Source organism: Rhinolophus sinicus, linkage group LG15, assembly GCF_036562045.2.
Source record: "Rhinolophus sinicus isolate RSC01 linkage group LG15, ASM3656204v1, whole genome shotgun sequence".
Taxonomy (NCBI): Eukaryota; Metazoa; Chordata; class Mammalia; order Chiroptera; family Rhinolophidae; genus Rhinolophus; species Rhinolophus sinicus.
This window is the reverse complement of record NC_133764.1, coordinates 2,940,959-2,959,118: the sequence shown is the minus strand read 5'-3', so window position 1 is coordinate 2,959,118 and position 18,160 is coordinate 2,940,959. Positions and strand designations below refer to the sequence as shown.

Below are 18,160 nucleotides of genomic sequence, written 5' to 3'. Positions count from 1 at the left end.
CAGTAGCTATGAATCAGGGGTTCTTACAACCTGTTCTTCAATAATTTGCTGTAATGGTTCTCAGAACTCGGGGAAACACTGCTTATGTTTACTGATTTATTTTAAAGGATATTATAAAGTGTACAAGTAAACAGAAAGGTGAAGAGATATATACATAGGGCAAAATCCAGAAGGTTTTCAAGTGCATGAGCTTCTGTCTCTGGAGTCCAGGTGTGCTACCCTTCCAGCACATAGATGCATTCACCAACCTGGAAGCTCTCTGAACCACTTCATTGAGGGTTTTTATGGTTCCATTACATGGGGATGATTGATTAAATCATTGACTATTGGTGATTAACTTGATGATTCCCAGCGCCTCTACTTTCCTAGAAGATTAGAGAGTGGGGCTGAAAGTTCAAACACTCTAATCACATGATTGGTACCTCTGGTACTAACCCCCATTCTGCCAGTCACCTCATTACCATAAACTTTCCTATGATTGAAAAGGGCTTATTATGAATGACAACAGATGCTCATATCACTCCTACCACTCAAGCAATTCCCAGGGTTTTAGAAACTTTGTACCAGGAACCAGGATGAAGACTATACATTTATATGTTTCTTATTATATCAGGAGATCACAGTATATTTCAGCCAAAACAAAATAGCATGAAAAATTGAATGCTAAAGCAGATATAAGAATCCAACAGTTTGCTATCAAGACAAATGTAAAACAGTACCCTCTTCTAATTAATTTTTTCAGTTTGTAAAATAGTTATTTTTCCATTAAAAATGTTGGTTATGTTAACTTCTAACAGACTTAATATTATTAATTTTAACTGAATCAATTTTTTCTCATTTTAAAATTTCTAATATCTTAATATCTATAAATAAAATTCAGATAAACAAAAGCTCTTTAGGATCTTCAATAATTTTTAAGATATCAAAGAAGTCCTGAGACTGAAAAGTTCAAGATTTATTGTTTTACCCTTTTAGGTCAAATGAATGTAATATTCATAAATGTGAAATCATTTTGTAAAATATTTAAAATGTAGGTTTATAAATAATTTTTGAGCTCCCATTATATTGCTGTGAACATCCGTCACATTCGGACTTTGAAGAAAAGACATGGAAAGAGCACGTGCATAAATCATTGCTGTGAAGGAGCCTATTAGCTTAGATGAGGAGTGGAGGGGGAAACTCACATATAACTCCACTGTTCTACAAACCAGACAGTGAAAAAGCAGTATTATGATGAGGCTTGTTTTGTCCTAAATATACTTATACATATATTTATATTTGTTATATATATGTATATTTGTATATATGTGTGTGCCCTACTATTCATGAATATAGTCCATTACCAGTTCAAGTTGTATTTTGATTTTTGAAGTTGTCCCCTCCTTCCCTTGCAGGTATAGAACAAGATGCAGTGAATACTTTTACCAAATATATATCTCCAGATGCTGCTAAACCAATACCAATTACAGAAGCAATGAGAAATGACATCATAGGTAAGCAGTGCTTGAAGCTATGGCCAAAAAAACCCCCTAATTTTGATTATTGATTAAGATAAGTTTTTATGAACATGGTATTTAATATATCATTTTCTAGTCTGTTTTCAGACTGCTTTATTATATCTGATTATAGTTCACTTACAGACGCTGTCTTATATGTTGGACCCAGATTCTTAGACTTTGATTCAAACAACAACAGCAAGAACAATAACAGCACACATTTATTGAGTACTTATTGTGTCCCACACAATATTCTAAACACTTTCCATGGATAAACTCATTTAATCTTCTGTAGAACCTTGCAGCAAAAATATAGTTATTATTTTATAAATGAAGAAACTGAAATACAGGGAGGATAAGTAATTTGCCCAAGGTAACACAGTTCAAAAATGGCAGTCAGGATTTGAAACCAGACCCCTACATGTTAACTAGTATGCTATTTGGCAGTGTTTTTCGAACTGTGGGCTAAGACCAATCTCATGACCTCATCCCCCTGCCAAAAAAAATACTACAATAAAGAAGTCAAAGTGCTTCACAGTAGTAAAAGCAAACAAACATCATTTCAGGAAATTGTTTCCATCATGTAAACATATGTATGTATATAGTGAGTCACATACTTGTAAATATCTTTCTCTGTAAATCATAGTACAAAAAAGTTTGAAAGCTTTTACTGTGTTGCATCAGAAAAACCTTAGATGCACCTGTAATCACAAATAAAAGTGGTTCATTTATTCATTGAACAAATATTCCCTTCAAGTTTTAGTACTGTTTTGCATTTTTATTACCAAAATTTAGTATCTTGGACATACAGCATGTTATTCTAACACTAGCAGATTCTTCCCAGCGTGGGACTCTTTCAGTCTTGACTGCAGGTCCTTTGCACTCACTCATTACTGAAGACAGCAAAACCTCCTCAGTCTCAGCTGTGGTTCTTGAATTGGTCCAGCATACTTTCCAGTGAACGACAGTTGGCTATTTTGGGGTCCATCAAAGCTGCCCTCCTCTCCCCCCGTTGTCTTCCTTTTCTTTAACCCACATAGACTGGGTCTTATGACACAGAAGTCTGTGACTCTTGGTGGTTTGTCCTTATCTGCTTTTATTTTGGGGTTTTCGCTCAGTTTTGTTGCAAATGTCATGGAATTTTGGTTTTTCTGTGTAGTTTCTCGATTTTTATGTGGGAATTTGTTGCTACCATCTTCACACTTCCCTAGACTGACTTTTCCTAATAATACAACTGGGATATCCTAACTAATTGGAATTTGATTATTTGAAGAATTGGTTGCCTAGTGATTCCTTTGGGGGTTCGTTTGTATCAATCGATAACCAAACTGTCTGGAGTAGGGGAGAAAAGGAGGGAGTTTTGAGCCAAATAAAACATTTAAAAATGAAATTCTAATTTTCCTTTTCTTAAACTTTATCAAATTAATGATGTAATCCCATGAGGGGAAAAATATTCTGAAGGATCAGCTTGATCTGAGAATGTTTCCATCCCAGTGTCTATTATGCATTTTAAAATGTTAATTACCTATATGTCTTTAGACGAGTCACTCTTTATTCTTCTGAATCCTGCCCTAATTATTTGTCACCTATTTCATTTGGAATATTTTAATATAGCTGTACTTTAAATAAGTTATAATTTGAAGAAGTCTCCACTTTAGCTATTGTTATTTTGTATCCCATCTGCTTAATGTAAATGTTATTCATAGATTTTTCGTGTTGCTATCTAATTACTCTGGTTGTTTTTTTTTTTACTTTTTTTTTTTTTTTTTAAGATTTTATTGGGGAAAGGGAACAGGACTTTATTGGGGAACAGTGTGTACTTCCAGGACTTTTTCCCAAGTCAAGTTGTTGTCCTTTCAGTCTTAGTTGTGGAGGGCGCAGCTCAGCTCCAGGTTCAGTTGCTGTTGCTAGTTGCAGGGGGCGCAGCCCACGATCCCTTGCTGGAGTCGAACCGGCAACCTTGTGGTTGAGAGGACGCGCTCCAACCAACTGAGCCATCTGGGAGCTCAGCGGCAGCTCAGCTCAAGTTGCTGTGTTCAATCTTAGTTGCAGGGGCGGAGCCCACCATCCCTTGTGGGACTCGAGGAATTGAACTAGCAACCTTGTGGTTAAGAGCCCACTGGCCCATGTGGGAATTGAACCAGCAGCCTTCGGAGTTAGAAGCACGGAGCTCTAACCGCCTGAGCCACCGGGCCGGCCCTAATTACTCTGTTTTGATGTGGGGATTCAGAATGACCCCAAAACTATGTTTCTGTTGCCTCTTCTTTCTTCCACAAATCCTTGAAGTGGTGGAATTTTAAAAATACTTTGAAGGTACAGCTGACAGAATTTGCTGATGGTTTAGAAGTGAGTGATGTGAGAGGAAAAAAAGGAATCAAACATGACTTAATTCCCCGGAGAGTGAAGTTGCCATTTATAAGATGAGGAAGATTGTGGATGGAATGGCTTATGAGGAAAATTAGGATTTTGGGTTTTAGACATCCAAATGGTAGGTGTCAAGTAGGCAGTCAGACATCTGTGTTAGGAGTTCATGAGAGAGGTCCAGTTTGGAGATACATACAGGGGGTGTCAAAAAAATGTATACACATTTTAAGAAAGGAAAACTATTAGAATTGTGACACTGAATATACTCAGATACCGATAACAAAAGATGAATACAAGTCACATTTGACTTCTGCAATTATAAGAGGTGCTCAAAGTGGTTATCATCAGCGTCCAGACATTTCTGATTACGGTGAACTACTGCTTGAGTAACGTTGACTGATGTATCCATTTGCATACATTTGTTTGGCACCCCCGGTATTTGGAAGTCATCAGCATATGGAAGGTTTAGAGTCATGAAACTAGATTACCATGGGAGGAGTGTACTGATGAAGACAGGAGGTCTAAGGACTGAATTCTGGGGCAGGCCTAACATTTAGAGTCTGTCAGATGAGAAAGAACTAGCAAAGCAGAACTTAGAAATAACTGCCAGTAGTAATGTAGGCCCTCCTATATCAACTGTGTATCAAAAGAGTAGTTTTTTTTGGAAGCCAAGTGAAAAATGTTTCTGGGAGAAAGGGAGTAATCAGAGTTGTTAAATCATGCTGATAGGTTAAGTAAAACGAATAGTAGGAATGAAATGGATTTCGCAACTTGGTGGGCAACTGGGCCACTGGTCTTCTTAATTACAGTGGACCTTTTGGGACAAAAACTTAATTGGAGGAGTCTTAAGAGAGATTAGGAGGAGGAATGAAGACAAGTGTGGGAAACTCTTCTGAGGCATTTTGCTCTAAAGATGAGCTGGAAGGGGATGTTAAGAGACAATGGTTTTTGGTTTTACGGTGATGTGTTATAAACATATAAAGTGTATGATAGCATGCAAACACATATGTATGGTGTACAAACAGCATATAAAGGTGGTGAGAATAAGGTAATAGCAAAGAAAAATGTGACGCAGGAGAGAGGGGGGACAATTGCTGTAGGAAACAATTCTGGAGAAGGCAAAAGAGGTTGGGACAAGTGCTCCAACAGAGGGTTGTTCAGGTAGGAGCGAGGACAGTTTATCTGTAGTAGCAGGAGAGAGTGTAGTAACAGGAAAGATGTAGGTGGGTTGGTAGATATGGTGGGAAGTAATAGAAATAGTTTCCTGATAGCTTCTATTTTCTTAGTGAAGTAGGAAGCAAAGAGAATAGATGAAGAGGTGATAAGACATTTAAAGAGCGAGAAGGAGATGTGCCTTGTATTGTCTAGGAGAATGTGAGAGTAGGATCCTTGGGTTTCATTATGGTCCCTTTAAGGTCATGAACTTAAAGTGAAACCAGCCATCATGGTTGTATGGCTTTTTCTAGCCACGTTTAATAATGGTTAGCTAAACATCTCATCGATGTGCTACAGTTTATTTAGGCAGTTCCTTATTTCAGCATATTTTAATGTTTTAAAATTTCCGTTGGATAACATTTTGCTAAAGATTTTTACTGATAAATCTTTTCATAAATCCATAATTCTTTAGGTTACAGTCCTACCGTGTTTCCCCCAAAATAAGACCTGGCCGGACCATCAGCTCTAATGCGTCTTTTGGAGCAAAAATTAATATAAGATCACGTATTATATAAGACCTGGTATTATATTATATTATACCCAGAATTCCCTTCCCTTCCCCTCCCTTCCCCTCCCTTCCCCTCCCTTCCCCTCCCTCCTCTTATACCTGGTCTTATGTAAGACCCGGTCTTATGTTAAAATAAGACCGGGTCTTGTATTAATTTTTGCTCCAAAAGACACATTGGAGCTGCTGGTCCGGCTGGGTCTTATTTTCGGGGAAACACGGTAGAAATAGAATTGCTGATTGAAAGGATATGTTTGTTTTTAAAGCTTAAGCTAGAAACTGCCAAATGGCCCTCCAGAAAGATATACCAATTTATATTCCCACTAACACTAGTGTCACTTCTCCCATTCCCTTACTGAAGCGTGTGTATTGTTAAAAAATTAAACATATAGCTTGTTACAACATTTTTGTGCCAATTTACTAGACAAAAGGTGGGGTACCTTCTTATTCTAATCTATAGTTATACAGAGGGTGCCAAAAAAATGTATACACATTTTAAGAAAGGAAAAAAACTGTATTAAAATTGTAATATAATGAATGACACTAGCATTCATTTTATTAATGCCATCTTTTGAGCAAACGTCATACTACATATTGCTACCGTAATTCAATTCAACTTTGAAAAGTAATACATAGAAACATTTCTTAAAAATGTATACATTTTTTTGCACCTCCAGCCTGGTATATTTGTTCTTTTGTGAACTGTCTTTTCATGTCCTTTGCTCAGTTTTCTTTTGGTATATTTCCTACTAGTTTGTAAGAACTCTTGATATACAAATGATAATCTGTCATATATAGAGTAAGGTGTCATACATGTTGAAATTTTTTTACCCTTATTTTCCTTTTTATTTTGTTTTTGGGGTGTCTTAATGTACAGAAATTAATTTTTATGTTGTTGAAGCTTCAGTTTCTGCTTTTGCGTGTATGCTCAGAAAGGCCTTCTCCCGCTCAAGATCAGCTGTTCACCTGTATTTTCTTAGTTCCATTTAAAACCTAATTTATATGCCTTTACAGTTATTTCCTACTTTGATTCACAAATATGTATATTTTGGATTTAGATATGGTGGGAAGTAATAGAAATAATTTCCTGATAGCTTCTGTTTTCTTAATGAAGTAGGAAGCAAAGAGAATAGGTAAAGAGGTGTTAAGACATTTAAGGAGAGATATGCCATGTGTTGTCTAATTATGTACTATTTCTTTTACAGCAAAGATTTGTGGAGAAGATGGACAGGTGGATCCCAACTGTTTTGTTTTGGCACAGTCTGTAGTCTTTAGTGCAATGGAGCAAGAGTAAGTTAATTTCATGCGTTCACATTTTGCATTCTTGAAAATTTGGGTTCAGTGTCAGGAATGAGCTTCATTTGACTAAAAAAAACTATCTTTGAGGAATTAAGTATTTTGAATATTTACAGGATCTTATAGTCATATTCTAACACTATTTTGGTTAATTTCTTTTAAGTGTAAGTTGTGAACGCTCTTAAAAATAAAACAAATTTAATTTTTAATGTCAATATTTCCTAAGTTAGAATAATTTGTTTAAATTCTGAAGTCATTTGGGGTGATTGTGACTATTAGAATTGGTTTATTGATTTAAACAATGCATGTCTTCAGATGAATATCCTAATGTGTTAGTGTGTGCTTTAAGCTTAATGGATGCTGTATTACTAAATCCACATAGATTTGTTGAACTGCCTCCAAAAGTTTTTTTTTGATTAATTACTGCTGCATGCCCTTAAAAAAAATCTACATATTCATTCTTTCATTTAACATTTACGAAAAGGTTGCTCTATGCAAGGCACAGTTAGATATAGTACTTGCCTTGAAGGAAGTTACAGCCTAAGAGAAACAGGGCATGTTCTTTCATTATCGGAATATGAGGTAGCATGTGTTAAATATCAGAGAGCTACAAAGTCAGTAAGAGGTGGGAGAGATTAGTTACAGATAGATGAATCAGGAACGATACCGTGGGAAGGGAGGTAGTGTTGACCTAGGCTTTTTAAGTTACAATAGGCACAATATGGAAAGAGTGTTTTTTCCCAATTAAGCTCTTTCCCTTGGTCGTTCCCTCATACTGTCCCTTTTTGTCCATGTGTAGGCACTTTAGTGAGTTTCTGCGAAGTCATCATTTCTGTAAATACCAGATTGAAGTGCTGACCAGTGGAACTGTTTACCTGGCTGACATTCTCTTCTGTGAGTCAGCCCTCTTTTATTTCTCTGAGGTAAAGTCTGCATTTCCTTTCGTACTCTATTAGAGCATTTCAGCCTCTTAACTATAAATGCTGAGGCCCTGTCTATAGAAAATAACATAGTAGAAGAGACCAGTCATTTCCAAAAAGATCAATTGGATTTATTAGATCTTTATTAATAAATAAATTAATAATATTTCTTTACTAATACAAAAGAAATAATTTTATTGTTTTAAGTTGTATATAATGGCAAGAGTATTTTAATGACATTAAAGAGAGAACATGAAAATTCAATGTAAGATAACTCTAATTTTGAAAAATCTAAGAGAATGCATAGTTTTAATTATTTGAAGCTATTTTATTTTATTTTTTTAAACTTTTATTGGGGAGTACTGGGGAACAGTATGTTTTTCCAGGACATCATCTCCAAGTCAAGTCGTTGTCCTTCAGTCTAGTTGTGGAAGGCGCAACTCAGCTCCAAGTCCAGTCCCCATTTTCAGTCTAGTTGCGGGGAGTGCATGCAGCTCACTGGCCCATGTGGGAATCAAATCTGCAACACTGTTGCTAAGAGGTCATGCTCTAACTAACTGAGCCATCCCGCCACCCATATTTGGACCTATTTTAAAACCACAGAATTTGATTCTTGATTCCAGAGATCAGACTTTAGACGAGAAAAAGAGCAGTAGGACATTTTTTCCAACTATCATCACTTTGGTTTTAGCATTTGCAATAAACATTGAGTATATTAATCTCTCTGAGGCATACATTTTAGTCTAATGGTATTTGTAGGCTTCAGCAAATGAGATTCTTTTGTTACAAAGCAAGTGACTATTAAGTAAAGATAAGAGGATTCCCAGTCTCACAAAACAGTAGCTTAAATCCACACTTGTGTTCTGCCTCTTCACAAGAATACAGTTCAGTTGATTTAGTTTTTCACTTCCTCTTTGCCATAAGTTTAAGTCAGCATTTCTTCAGGTTAATATGGCTGAATGGAATGATGGAAATGATCAGGTATAAAAGATAAGGTCTGGTTACTTTATTCTTTGTATGTTTGCCAGTGATGAACCGCTAACCCATCTTTGCTGTAATTTTTACTTCACTAAAATTTCCATCAAGCTATGTGGTGGTAGGATTTTTTGTTTTGTATTTCCCTAAAATGATGTTTTTAAGCTTTTTAATCTCAAATGACTGTAAGTTGCTGACTGGCATTAACTGAACAAGTGGGTCTGTTAGTTCTTTTTAGTTTTTTGCTTATAGCCTATATTTTAATATTTAGGGCTTATAAATTAGGGATAGTGAGAGAAATCTGTTTATAGTCTTATTTTCCTCTTTTGTATTTTTCCTTCTAGTACATGGAAAAAGAGGATGCAGTGAATATCTTACAGTTCTGGTTGGCAGCAGATAACTTCCAGTCTCAGCTTGCTGCCAAAAAGGGCCAGTATGATGGACAGGAGGCACAGAACGATGCCATGATTTTATATGACAAGTGAGTGTTATTGATAGGTGTATTCAGCATTCAACAAATATTTATCGTACTTTGGAATATGTACTTAAAAAAGATGGTTAAACTCAGTGTTGCTGTCCAGGAGCTCACAGGGAGCAGCACAAAAGCTGCTTTTCATATGGGGCACGTAATTGGGGGTTCTTAGCACAAAACGTTCTGCTGGGCAAGGGGAGGTTTGTGTATGGCCGGCAGGACGATGACGGTGGCGTTCAGGAAGGGCTTCACAGAAGAAAGAGTTAAGTTGGATCCTGATGAAGGAGTTGAATTTTGCCAGCCAGAGGAGGCAGAAAAGAACATTCTAGGCAGATGCACTGGCACAAGCAAAATCGTAGAAACTTGGGGGGATGTCACTTTCAAGAAACTTTTCAAGGTCACTTTAAAGAAACTTGAGTTTGGATAGTTGAAACTTGGCTAGGGAATATAGGAGGAAGGTGAAACTAATTGAAATACAGTTGTGCCTCGGTTTTTGAATGTCTCCGTTGACGAACATTTCAGTTTACAAACGCCATAAACCCGGAAGTAAATGCTTCGGTTTTTGAATACGCCTCGGAAGTGGAACATGTCATGCGACTTCCGCTGAGACCTAGCTGTCGGCTGTTTTCGAATGTTTCAGAACTCGAATGGTCTTCCAGAACAGATTACGTTCGAAAACCGAGGTACCACTGTGTATTGTACAGGGTCCTGAATATCTGTGTACGGGTGTATCATCTTTTCTGGTGCAGATCTGCTCAGCCAGATTAACTACTCAATGAATAATAGTTTTTCATTAGTCTTCACTGAACATGAGAGGGTAGCTAAATCTTACAGTGAACAGAATTGCAGACATCAGGCAAGTGATAAAGCTGTGGCCAGCTCCATACCACATGGTATTCCTTTAACTTTTCTTATTTTTTAAAGAAAAGTAATGTGTTTGTATCCACAAGCAAGTGCTAAGAAAAATCCACGGATGTTAGGGTTGGAAGACAGCTGAGAGTTAGGTTCCTGAACACTGCTCTGCAGATACTGGGCTGTCTGCATAAGGATCACCTGGGAGCTTGTTAAAAACAGGTTTCCAGTCCTCCACTCTAAGAGATTCTGATTCAGCAGGTTTGAGGTATGACCCAGGAATCTTTATTTTTAGAAGACACTCTAGATGATTTTGATGAGTAGCCTGATTAGGGATCTAGTCTGATTTTCCTATCTCGTAGATAAGAAAACTAAGGCCCAGAAAGGGAGTGGCTTTCCCAGTCACAGGGCAAGTTAGTGGCAGATCTTGGACTGGAATGCAATTCTTGCTGTTTATCCAGTGTTTATTTTAGTATATTTGTGGAAAATGTTGTGTAAGAAACATTGTTATGTTGATGTTGAAATAGGAGGGCGCCCCAAAATTTCAAATCATGGAGGAACATTTGTTACAAGATGGAAGACTTGCTTTTGTTAAGAAAACACTGATAACAAAAAAAGGAAGAATTTTCTTTATGCTATAACAGAAGAGTGGAACGAAGAGTGGCACTAGTACGGTCCTGGCCTGAGTGGAGACCCTGTTTTCCCACTGGATCCCATTTCACATTGAGAGCCATTTCTTCCCCCCCCTCCCCCCAACTCCGGTTCAAGCCGTTGTTTCTCAGTCTAGTTGTGTAGGACACAGCCCCCTGGCCCATGCTGGTATTATGAGCCTTGCACTCCGCCCCCCACCTCTGGCTGAGGCAGTCAGTCGCTGGTCGTTGGTCGGCCACTCACAGCCGCTCACGACAGCTCTCTGGCTGTTGGCCGCTCCTGGCAGTGCACAGCAGCCCAGGGCAGCTGTCGTGTGGGAGACCCTGCTTGCTGCGCCATTTTTCAGGCGTGGCGGCCTGCGGGGTCTCTGCTCCCGCTCCCCACACAAGAATGCAGGATATGGTGAGGCCAAAAAGGAACACCCACGGAGCCATAGGTAGGGGAGTCATACCACTATGGTCTCCCTGGAGGCTGGGCCCACCAGACACGCGACCTGCCGTCCGCCTTTCCTCCAACCGACCGACGACTCTCCTCCACTCTCCTCGACTCTGTTCCTCTACTCTCTTCCGCTCTCCTCGGCTCCTCAGCAGTCCTCGGCAATCCTCTGCAATCCTCGGCTCTCCTCCGTAGCCACAGCAGTTATACTAGCAGCCAATCGGCTAACCGGCCACAGCCGACGGCCATCCACTACCCGAGCCAGCACCCTTCCACGTGAGGCCAAGAGCCTGTAAACTACTTTCTGGGGCTCTGTCCCCACAGCAGCACAGCAGCCCACGGCAGCCTATGCCAACCTCCGGCTGCTCATGGCAGCCCGGCTCCAGGGAGAGCTGTTGTTCACAGTCTTAGCTCTAGATGACGCAGCTCACTAGCCCATGTGGGAATCGTACCACCAACCTTGGTGTTAGGAGCACGGCGCTCGAGCCACTGGGCGGTCCCGAGAGCCATTTCTAAATGAAGGTTACTGTATAGCAGCCCACTGACACTGTCATTTTGATGAGTTCATTGTGCCAAATTTGACTTTACCAGACCCTACTTGTTCGTTTTTATATCTTATGTGTGCATCTTCACAATCATGCCTCATCAGCCTTTCCATACTTGTATCAGAGACAGGAGTTAGAAGCCAGTAGAATGCCTGTAAGAGAACATCTATCTTTTTCTCTTTTAATGCTTTTTTTAAGTACCAGCTTACCAAAACACTAGTTGCACTATATCTTACAAAGATAAAAATCTTTGAGTTGTCATTGATTACTCCTTTTCCCTTATATTCCAAATCATCAACAAGTCCTATTATTCTATCTAAATACATCAAATCCATCCACTTCACCCTCTGTGCTATTTTATGAATTCCTACATGTATATTACGTATGCCTCATAGTTATGATGGTGTGTTCTCATTGTATCCTGTGAAGGGGTCTTTTCTGCTTTCTTTCCAAGGGAAAGGACTGTGCCTTACCCTCTTTTAAATCTATTTCTTTCTACCAAGTGCTGAACAGAGAATAGGTGCCCATTAAATATGTGTGATTTATTTATTTATTTGCCTCAGTTGTAGCCTAACCCTTGCAAATCTTAAACAAGGACTAAGGAAAATGAGAGGCAGATAGAGCGGTAGCACATTGACTCAGATATCTTTGGGGTAATGGGAATAAAGGTTGCAATAGGGCTGTCATCACCCAGCTTTATAGCACTAGCTCTGCAAGCTGAATCAAGTACCCTCACAGAAGATTCTCTGGTATAGGTGCCAGGAGTTGCTTAGACTTTCTGTGGGATTTGGTTTTACTTTGGCTGTCTTTCTACCATAGGTACTTCTCCCTGCAGGCCACACATCCTCTTGGATTTGATGATGTTGTAAGATTAGAAATTGAATCCAATATCTGCAGGGAAGGTGGGCCACTCCCTAACTGTTTTACAACTCCATTACGTCAGGCCTGGACGACCATGGAGAAGGTAACCAAGAACTTCAAAAGTATCAAACTACAAGAAATTTTTACTGGTGGAACCCAGAAAATATAGCATGGGGAAAAACCAAATGTAACAGAATAGTGGAAAATTGAAGCAGTGCAGTGTACCCATTGAGAGTGGAGTCTTTGAGCCTCACTTGGTTTGTATTACTCTTAACCTTTATAGGCTGAATCACCTTAGGCAGTTACTGCAATTTTTAATGCCCTTTTTCTCATCTGTAAAATGGGGATAATGTGGATAACTTATTTTAAAGTAATTTTGAGGATAAAAATGCGGTAAGATGTATAAAGTGCTTATTAATTAGATAGCAGTATAGGGCACAGTTAGCTTAGGAATGATCCAGATATTCCACCAATATCTCTCAGCAGGGTTGGAACACTAGTTTTGTGTAGTATTATGATCACTTATTAGTGTATTGCTAATATCTTATTAATAAAGTATTAGAATTTGTGAATGATTTATTCTTCTAATGAACTAGTACAGATTTTACCAGTAATTACACAGAGCCTAGGATAAATCCATGAGGTTATGTTGCTTATATATGTCATGTGTATCTAGGTGGAAAAGGGTTAAGTAAGCCCTGTTAAACAATACCACACATAAAAACTGAATTCCAGGAATGTGGAAGGGTTACATATAAAGGTCAAATTATTAAAAAGCTAATGATAAACTGAATAGAGTATCAGCTATTGCCCAGTGATGACAATTTTTTCATGTTTAACGTTCCAGATCTGTATCATATAAAGAATGTAAACTTTCTGAGAAATAAAGAGAATTAAAATACAGAGAAAAACAAAATCTAAAAATATTTCTTACTAAATGTGTGTATGTAAAGAACTTACACTAATTTTAAGAGTACTATCAGTAGATAAATGGGCAAAAGACATAGATGATTTGTTCACCAATACTTGAAGTATTTCTGTGCTAGGTATTAGTGTTAGAGTGGTAAACAAAAAAAAAGCAAACATAGTTTCTGCCCTCCTGGAGTTCCGTCTATGAAAAACGCACATACTAAACACAGACATAAATATTTACAATTGTGCTAAGTGCTGTGAAGGAAAAGTTGGTAATAGGAAATGCCAGTAATTAACATGGGAACTTACTCAGCATCATTAATAATTTTTAAGTGTAAATAAAAACATGCATATACCATTAGGCATTTATTCAACAATCATTTGACAAAACACAGACTGATGTTAGAAAGCCTGTGTCAAAACACCCAGCTTGATATATTGCTGGTGGGACAAAGTGACAACATCCTTCTGAAGGATAAATTGACCATCTATATATTAAAGCTAAAATGTTCATATTGTTTAACTCTGTAATCACACTCCTGGTAATTTATTATAAGAAAATCAGTTCAAAAGTAAAAATCAATATATACACAGACTTTAATATTTACAAGAAACCAGAAAAATCTAGTTTCCATATATTTCCACTCCCTGCACTGTTTTCTGGTCATTAAAAAGTCTGTCAAGTCTATGTAATAGTTTTATGGCAAATGTTTTTTTTTTTTTTTTGGGGGGGGGGACCTATAAATTGTACACGTAATTTTAGTTACAATGTAATCTGTATAAAGGGCTAATACTTGGAGTGTAACAGGGAGAAGTAAAATCATTTGTGCTATCTGGTAGAATTGTAGGTAAAATTGTGTTTTAAAATAAAGTTTTAGTTGTATTTGATTTCAACTTTAAAATAATGCTTGTCCTCTCTTTTAGGTGTTTTTGCCTGGCTTTTTGTCCAGCAATCTTTATTATAAATATTTGAATGATCTTATCCATTCGGTTCGAGGGGATGAATTTCTGGGAGGAACTGTTTCACTGATCTCTCATGGCTCTGTCGGCCCTCCTGACGACTCCCATTCAAGTTGTTCCGACAGCTCAGCTTCTCAGGTATTAACTGATTTGCCTCTACCATTAGAAAGAAAGGAGTACAAATCCTTTCCTTCAAATACTAATAACAGTATTAAGTTGTAAGTTTTACGTTAAAGGAGAAATAAAATGAGCCTACTTACTGTATGTTCACATCAAAGTATTTGTGCATATTACATTGTAAGGCACTATGCTGTTTCATTCAGGCCATTATGCTGCCTGACACTGTAGCTATTGGTTTTAATAATCAAATAATTTGATACACATTTATAGCCTCTGAAGAATTCTTTGTGTAATTATTTGGGAAATTTAGTAACTAAATTTGGAATGCTTTTTGTTATAGAATAATTGAGTGATTGCTAGATTTCTTAATATTATATTTCACTCAAGAGCTTTTGGTTTCATTTTGAATTATAGTGCTATTATACATTTCCTTAATCTTTTTTTTTTTTTGGAGTGCTTTCATGTAGTAAACCTTACCTGATTGTTCCCCAAATCACACCAAGTAGGTTATCACCAAGAGAACAGCTCATAAGGACGTATTAAAAAGTTAATTGATTTTATTAAAGTCACATAGTAAGAGGTAGAGCCAGAACTATATTTCCCCTCTGGTGTTCTTTACCATAAGTTTAATAATATAGTATAATTATTTTCTCATCACTATTCAAACAGATAAATAACACTTTGGAGTTTTGACACTGGGCCTTGGACAAATTTTCTTAACTTAGCGAAAGTACTGTTTTATTGCCATCAACGAGGCTCTCTTTAGTACCTTTTCCTTTTGTTAAGATTACATAGGAGGTAACCTGATGAATGTGGTTGCCATTTTGTCTTTTGATATAGGTTGGAATGTTTGGGGCTTTTTTAGGTACTTAAAAGGTCTAGGTGCTAATTATAAAATATATTTTTATATTTTTGGTTGAAGTATTATATACATTTAGAAGACTCAACATAACATAACTATACAGCTTGAAGACTTCTCATAAACAGAACTAACCCGTGTATCTGGATGAAGAAACAGAACCTTATCAGTATCTCAGAAACTCTCTTGTGCCCCCTTCTAGTCACTAGCCTTCTCCCTGCCAGGGTAGCTACTAGCGTGACTTTTGACGGCACAGATTAGTGTTACTTGTCCTTGTCGTTTTACAACTGAAATCACAATGTACGTATTCTTTTTTCCTTCTTTTTTTGTACAGCTTTATTGAGATGTAATTCATATATCATACAATGCACCCATTTACATTGTGTGACATGATGGTGTTTAATATGTACATAGAATTGCTTAATTGTCACCACAGTCCATTTTAGAACATTTTTTCACTCAAGAAAGAAGCCCTGTATCCTTTTACTGTCACTGTCCAAATCCTCCATTCCTCCAGCCCTAAACTACTGCCAATCTACTCTTTGTCTCTATTGAATTGCTTATGTTGGACATAATCATATAAATGGAACCATATAATATGTGGTCTTTTGTTCCTAGTGTCTTTCACTTAGCATAATCTTTTCAAGGTTCATCCATGTTTAGCATGTGTCAGAACTTTATTCCTTTTTATAGCCAAATAATATTTTATTGTGCAGACACACCACATTTTGTTTATCCATCAGTTGATGGACATTTGGGTTATTTGCATCTTTGGCTGTTATGAATAATGCTATTGTACAAGGTTATTGTGCATATATGTTTTCATTTCTCTTGTGTATATGTGTATACCTAGGAATAGAATTGCTGGGTTAGATGATAACTTGAACTCTGCCTTGATTGCTGATGCTTTGTAATAACTTTTGAAATCAGGAAGTGAAAGTTCTCCAACTTAGTTCTTTTTCGAGATTGTTTTGACTATTTGAGGTCCCTTGAGTTTCCATACGAATTTTAGGATCAGTTTGTCAATGTCTACAAAGAAGCCAGTCAGGATTCTGATAGGGAGGGAGTGCATTGACTCCATAGATCAGTTTGGGAGGATTGCCATATTAAAATCTTCTGATCCATGAACATGGGATGTCTTTCCTTTCATTCAAATCTTCTTTAATTTCTTTCAACAATATTTTGTAGTTTTCAAGTGTAAGTTTTATATTTCTTATATTTATTTCTAAATATTTTATTATTTTTGATGCTATTATAACTGGAATGGTTTTCTTAATTTCATATTCAAGTTGTTTAATTTTAAGTTTATAGAAATACAACTGATTTTTTATTGAGGTAAAATTCACTTAAACTTAACCATTATAGAGTGTACAATTCTGTGATACTTTTGTATATTCACAGTGTTGTGCAGTCATCACCACTATCTAGTTCCATAATTTTTCATCACCCCAAATGGAAACCTTGTGCCCACTAAGCAGTCATTCCCCATGGCCACCTATGTTTTCTTCTAAGAGTTTTCAGCCTTTGATCCATTTTGAGTTAATGTTTCATATTTTTGCAACTTTATTCTTTTGCATGTGGATATCTAGTTGTCCCAGCACCATTTATTGAAAAATTATTCTTTCACCATTGAATGGTCCTGGCACCCTTGTTAAAAATCATTTGACCATAGAGATGTGGGTTTATTTCTGGATTCTCAGTTCTTCTCTATCAATCTATGTGTCTATCCTTATGCCAGTACTACACGGATTGGATTACTACTTTGTAAGTTTTGAAATCAGGAGGTGTGTATCCTCTGACTTTGTTTTTATGACATCAAGATTGCTTTAGCTATTCTGGGTCCCTTGCAATTCCATATGAATTTTAGGATCAGCTTTTCCATTTTGATCAGAATTACATTTCATCTGTAGATTGCTGTGGGAGTATTGTCATCTTAACAATATTAAATCTTCCAGTCCATGAACATGGGACACCATTGTATCTGTTTAAGCTGCCTTTAATTTCTTTATCAGTGTTTTGTAGTTTTCAGTGTACAAGTTTTACATCTTCTTGGGCCAGTTTATTCTTAAGTATTTTTTTCTTTTTGGTGCTGTTACAAATAGAATTTTCTTATTTTCATTTTGTTAATTGACAGACTGTTTATTTCCAAGACATATCTGCCCACTTTTTCAATTTAAACATTATGTGAAGATTTTTTGTGTGTTTTTTTCTCAATATCAAAACCCCGCGTGATATTAAGTTGTGTTTATATTGATTTGTCAGTCACTTATCACTGAGAGGGTTCTTAATAAAGACTGTCTTCTAGGAGTTAATCAGGACTAGACAATTGAAGTTTTGCAGATCAGCTTTTCTGTTTATGTTGTTTTCCTTGAATTTGTGAATATTTTTATTAAAGCTTTTTCCTCAGCCTGTCGCTTCTTTTAATCTTTAATTGGATCAAATTCTTCCTTTCCAGAAATGTTTTTGATGTGTATTCTTTTATATATTTAATTTTTTTGAGGTCTAGGAGGTCTAGGAGAGCATACCTTACATATCCCCCTGTTCTAAAAACATTATGAAACATTGATTATATATAATTATATATATAATTAATTTCATTTTTTGATTCATCATTGATAGTGCATAGAAATATAACTGCTTTTTGTTTGTTGATCTTCTGCCTTGAGCTTTACTAAATTCATTTGTTAGCTCTTAAAGTTTTCTTGTGGATTCTTTAGGATTT

At 36.9% G+C, this 18,160-nt stretch overlaps 1 protein-coding gene across 3 annotated transcripts in view; it reads left to right on the top strand.

Moving 5' to 3' along the window:
- AKAP10 (A-kinase anchoring protein 10) overlaps positions 1-18,160 on the top strand; it is an 81,433-nt gene that overhangs the window by 39,587 nt on the left and 23,686 nt on the right. For 2 of the 3 annotated variants that reach the window (XM_074320663.1, XM_019757410.2), the window contains exons 5-10: positions 1,395-1,493; positions 6,786-6,870; positions 7,676-7,799; positions 9,116-9,252; positions 12,546-12,690; positions 14,424-14,597. In XM_074320663.1, coding sequence (XP_074176764.1) covers positions 1,395-1,493; positions 6,786-6,870; positions 7,676-7,799; positions 9,116-9,252; positions 12,546-12,690; positions 14,424-14,597 — 764 coding nt within the window. The remainder of the gene's footprint in view (positions 1-1,394; positions 1,494-6,785; positions 6,871-7,675; positions 7,800-9,115; positions 9,253-12,545; positions 12,691-14,423; positions 14,598-18,160) is intronic. The other variant, XM_074320664.1, reaches the window with a different exon arrangement.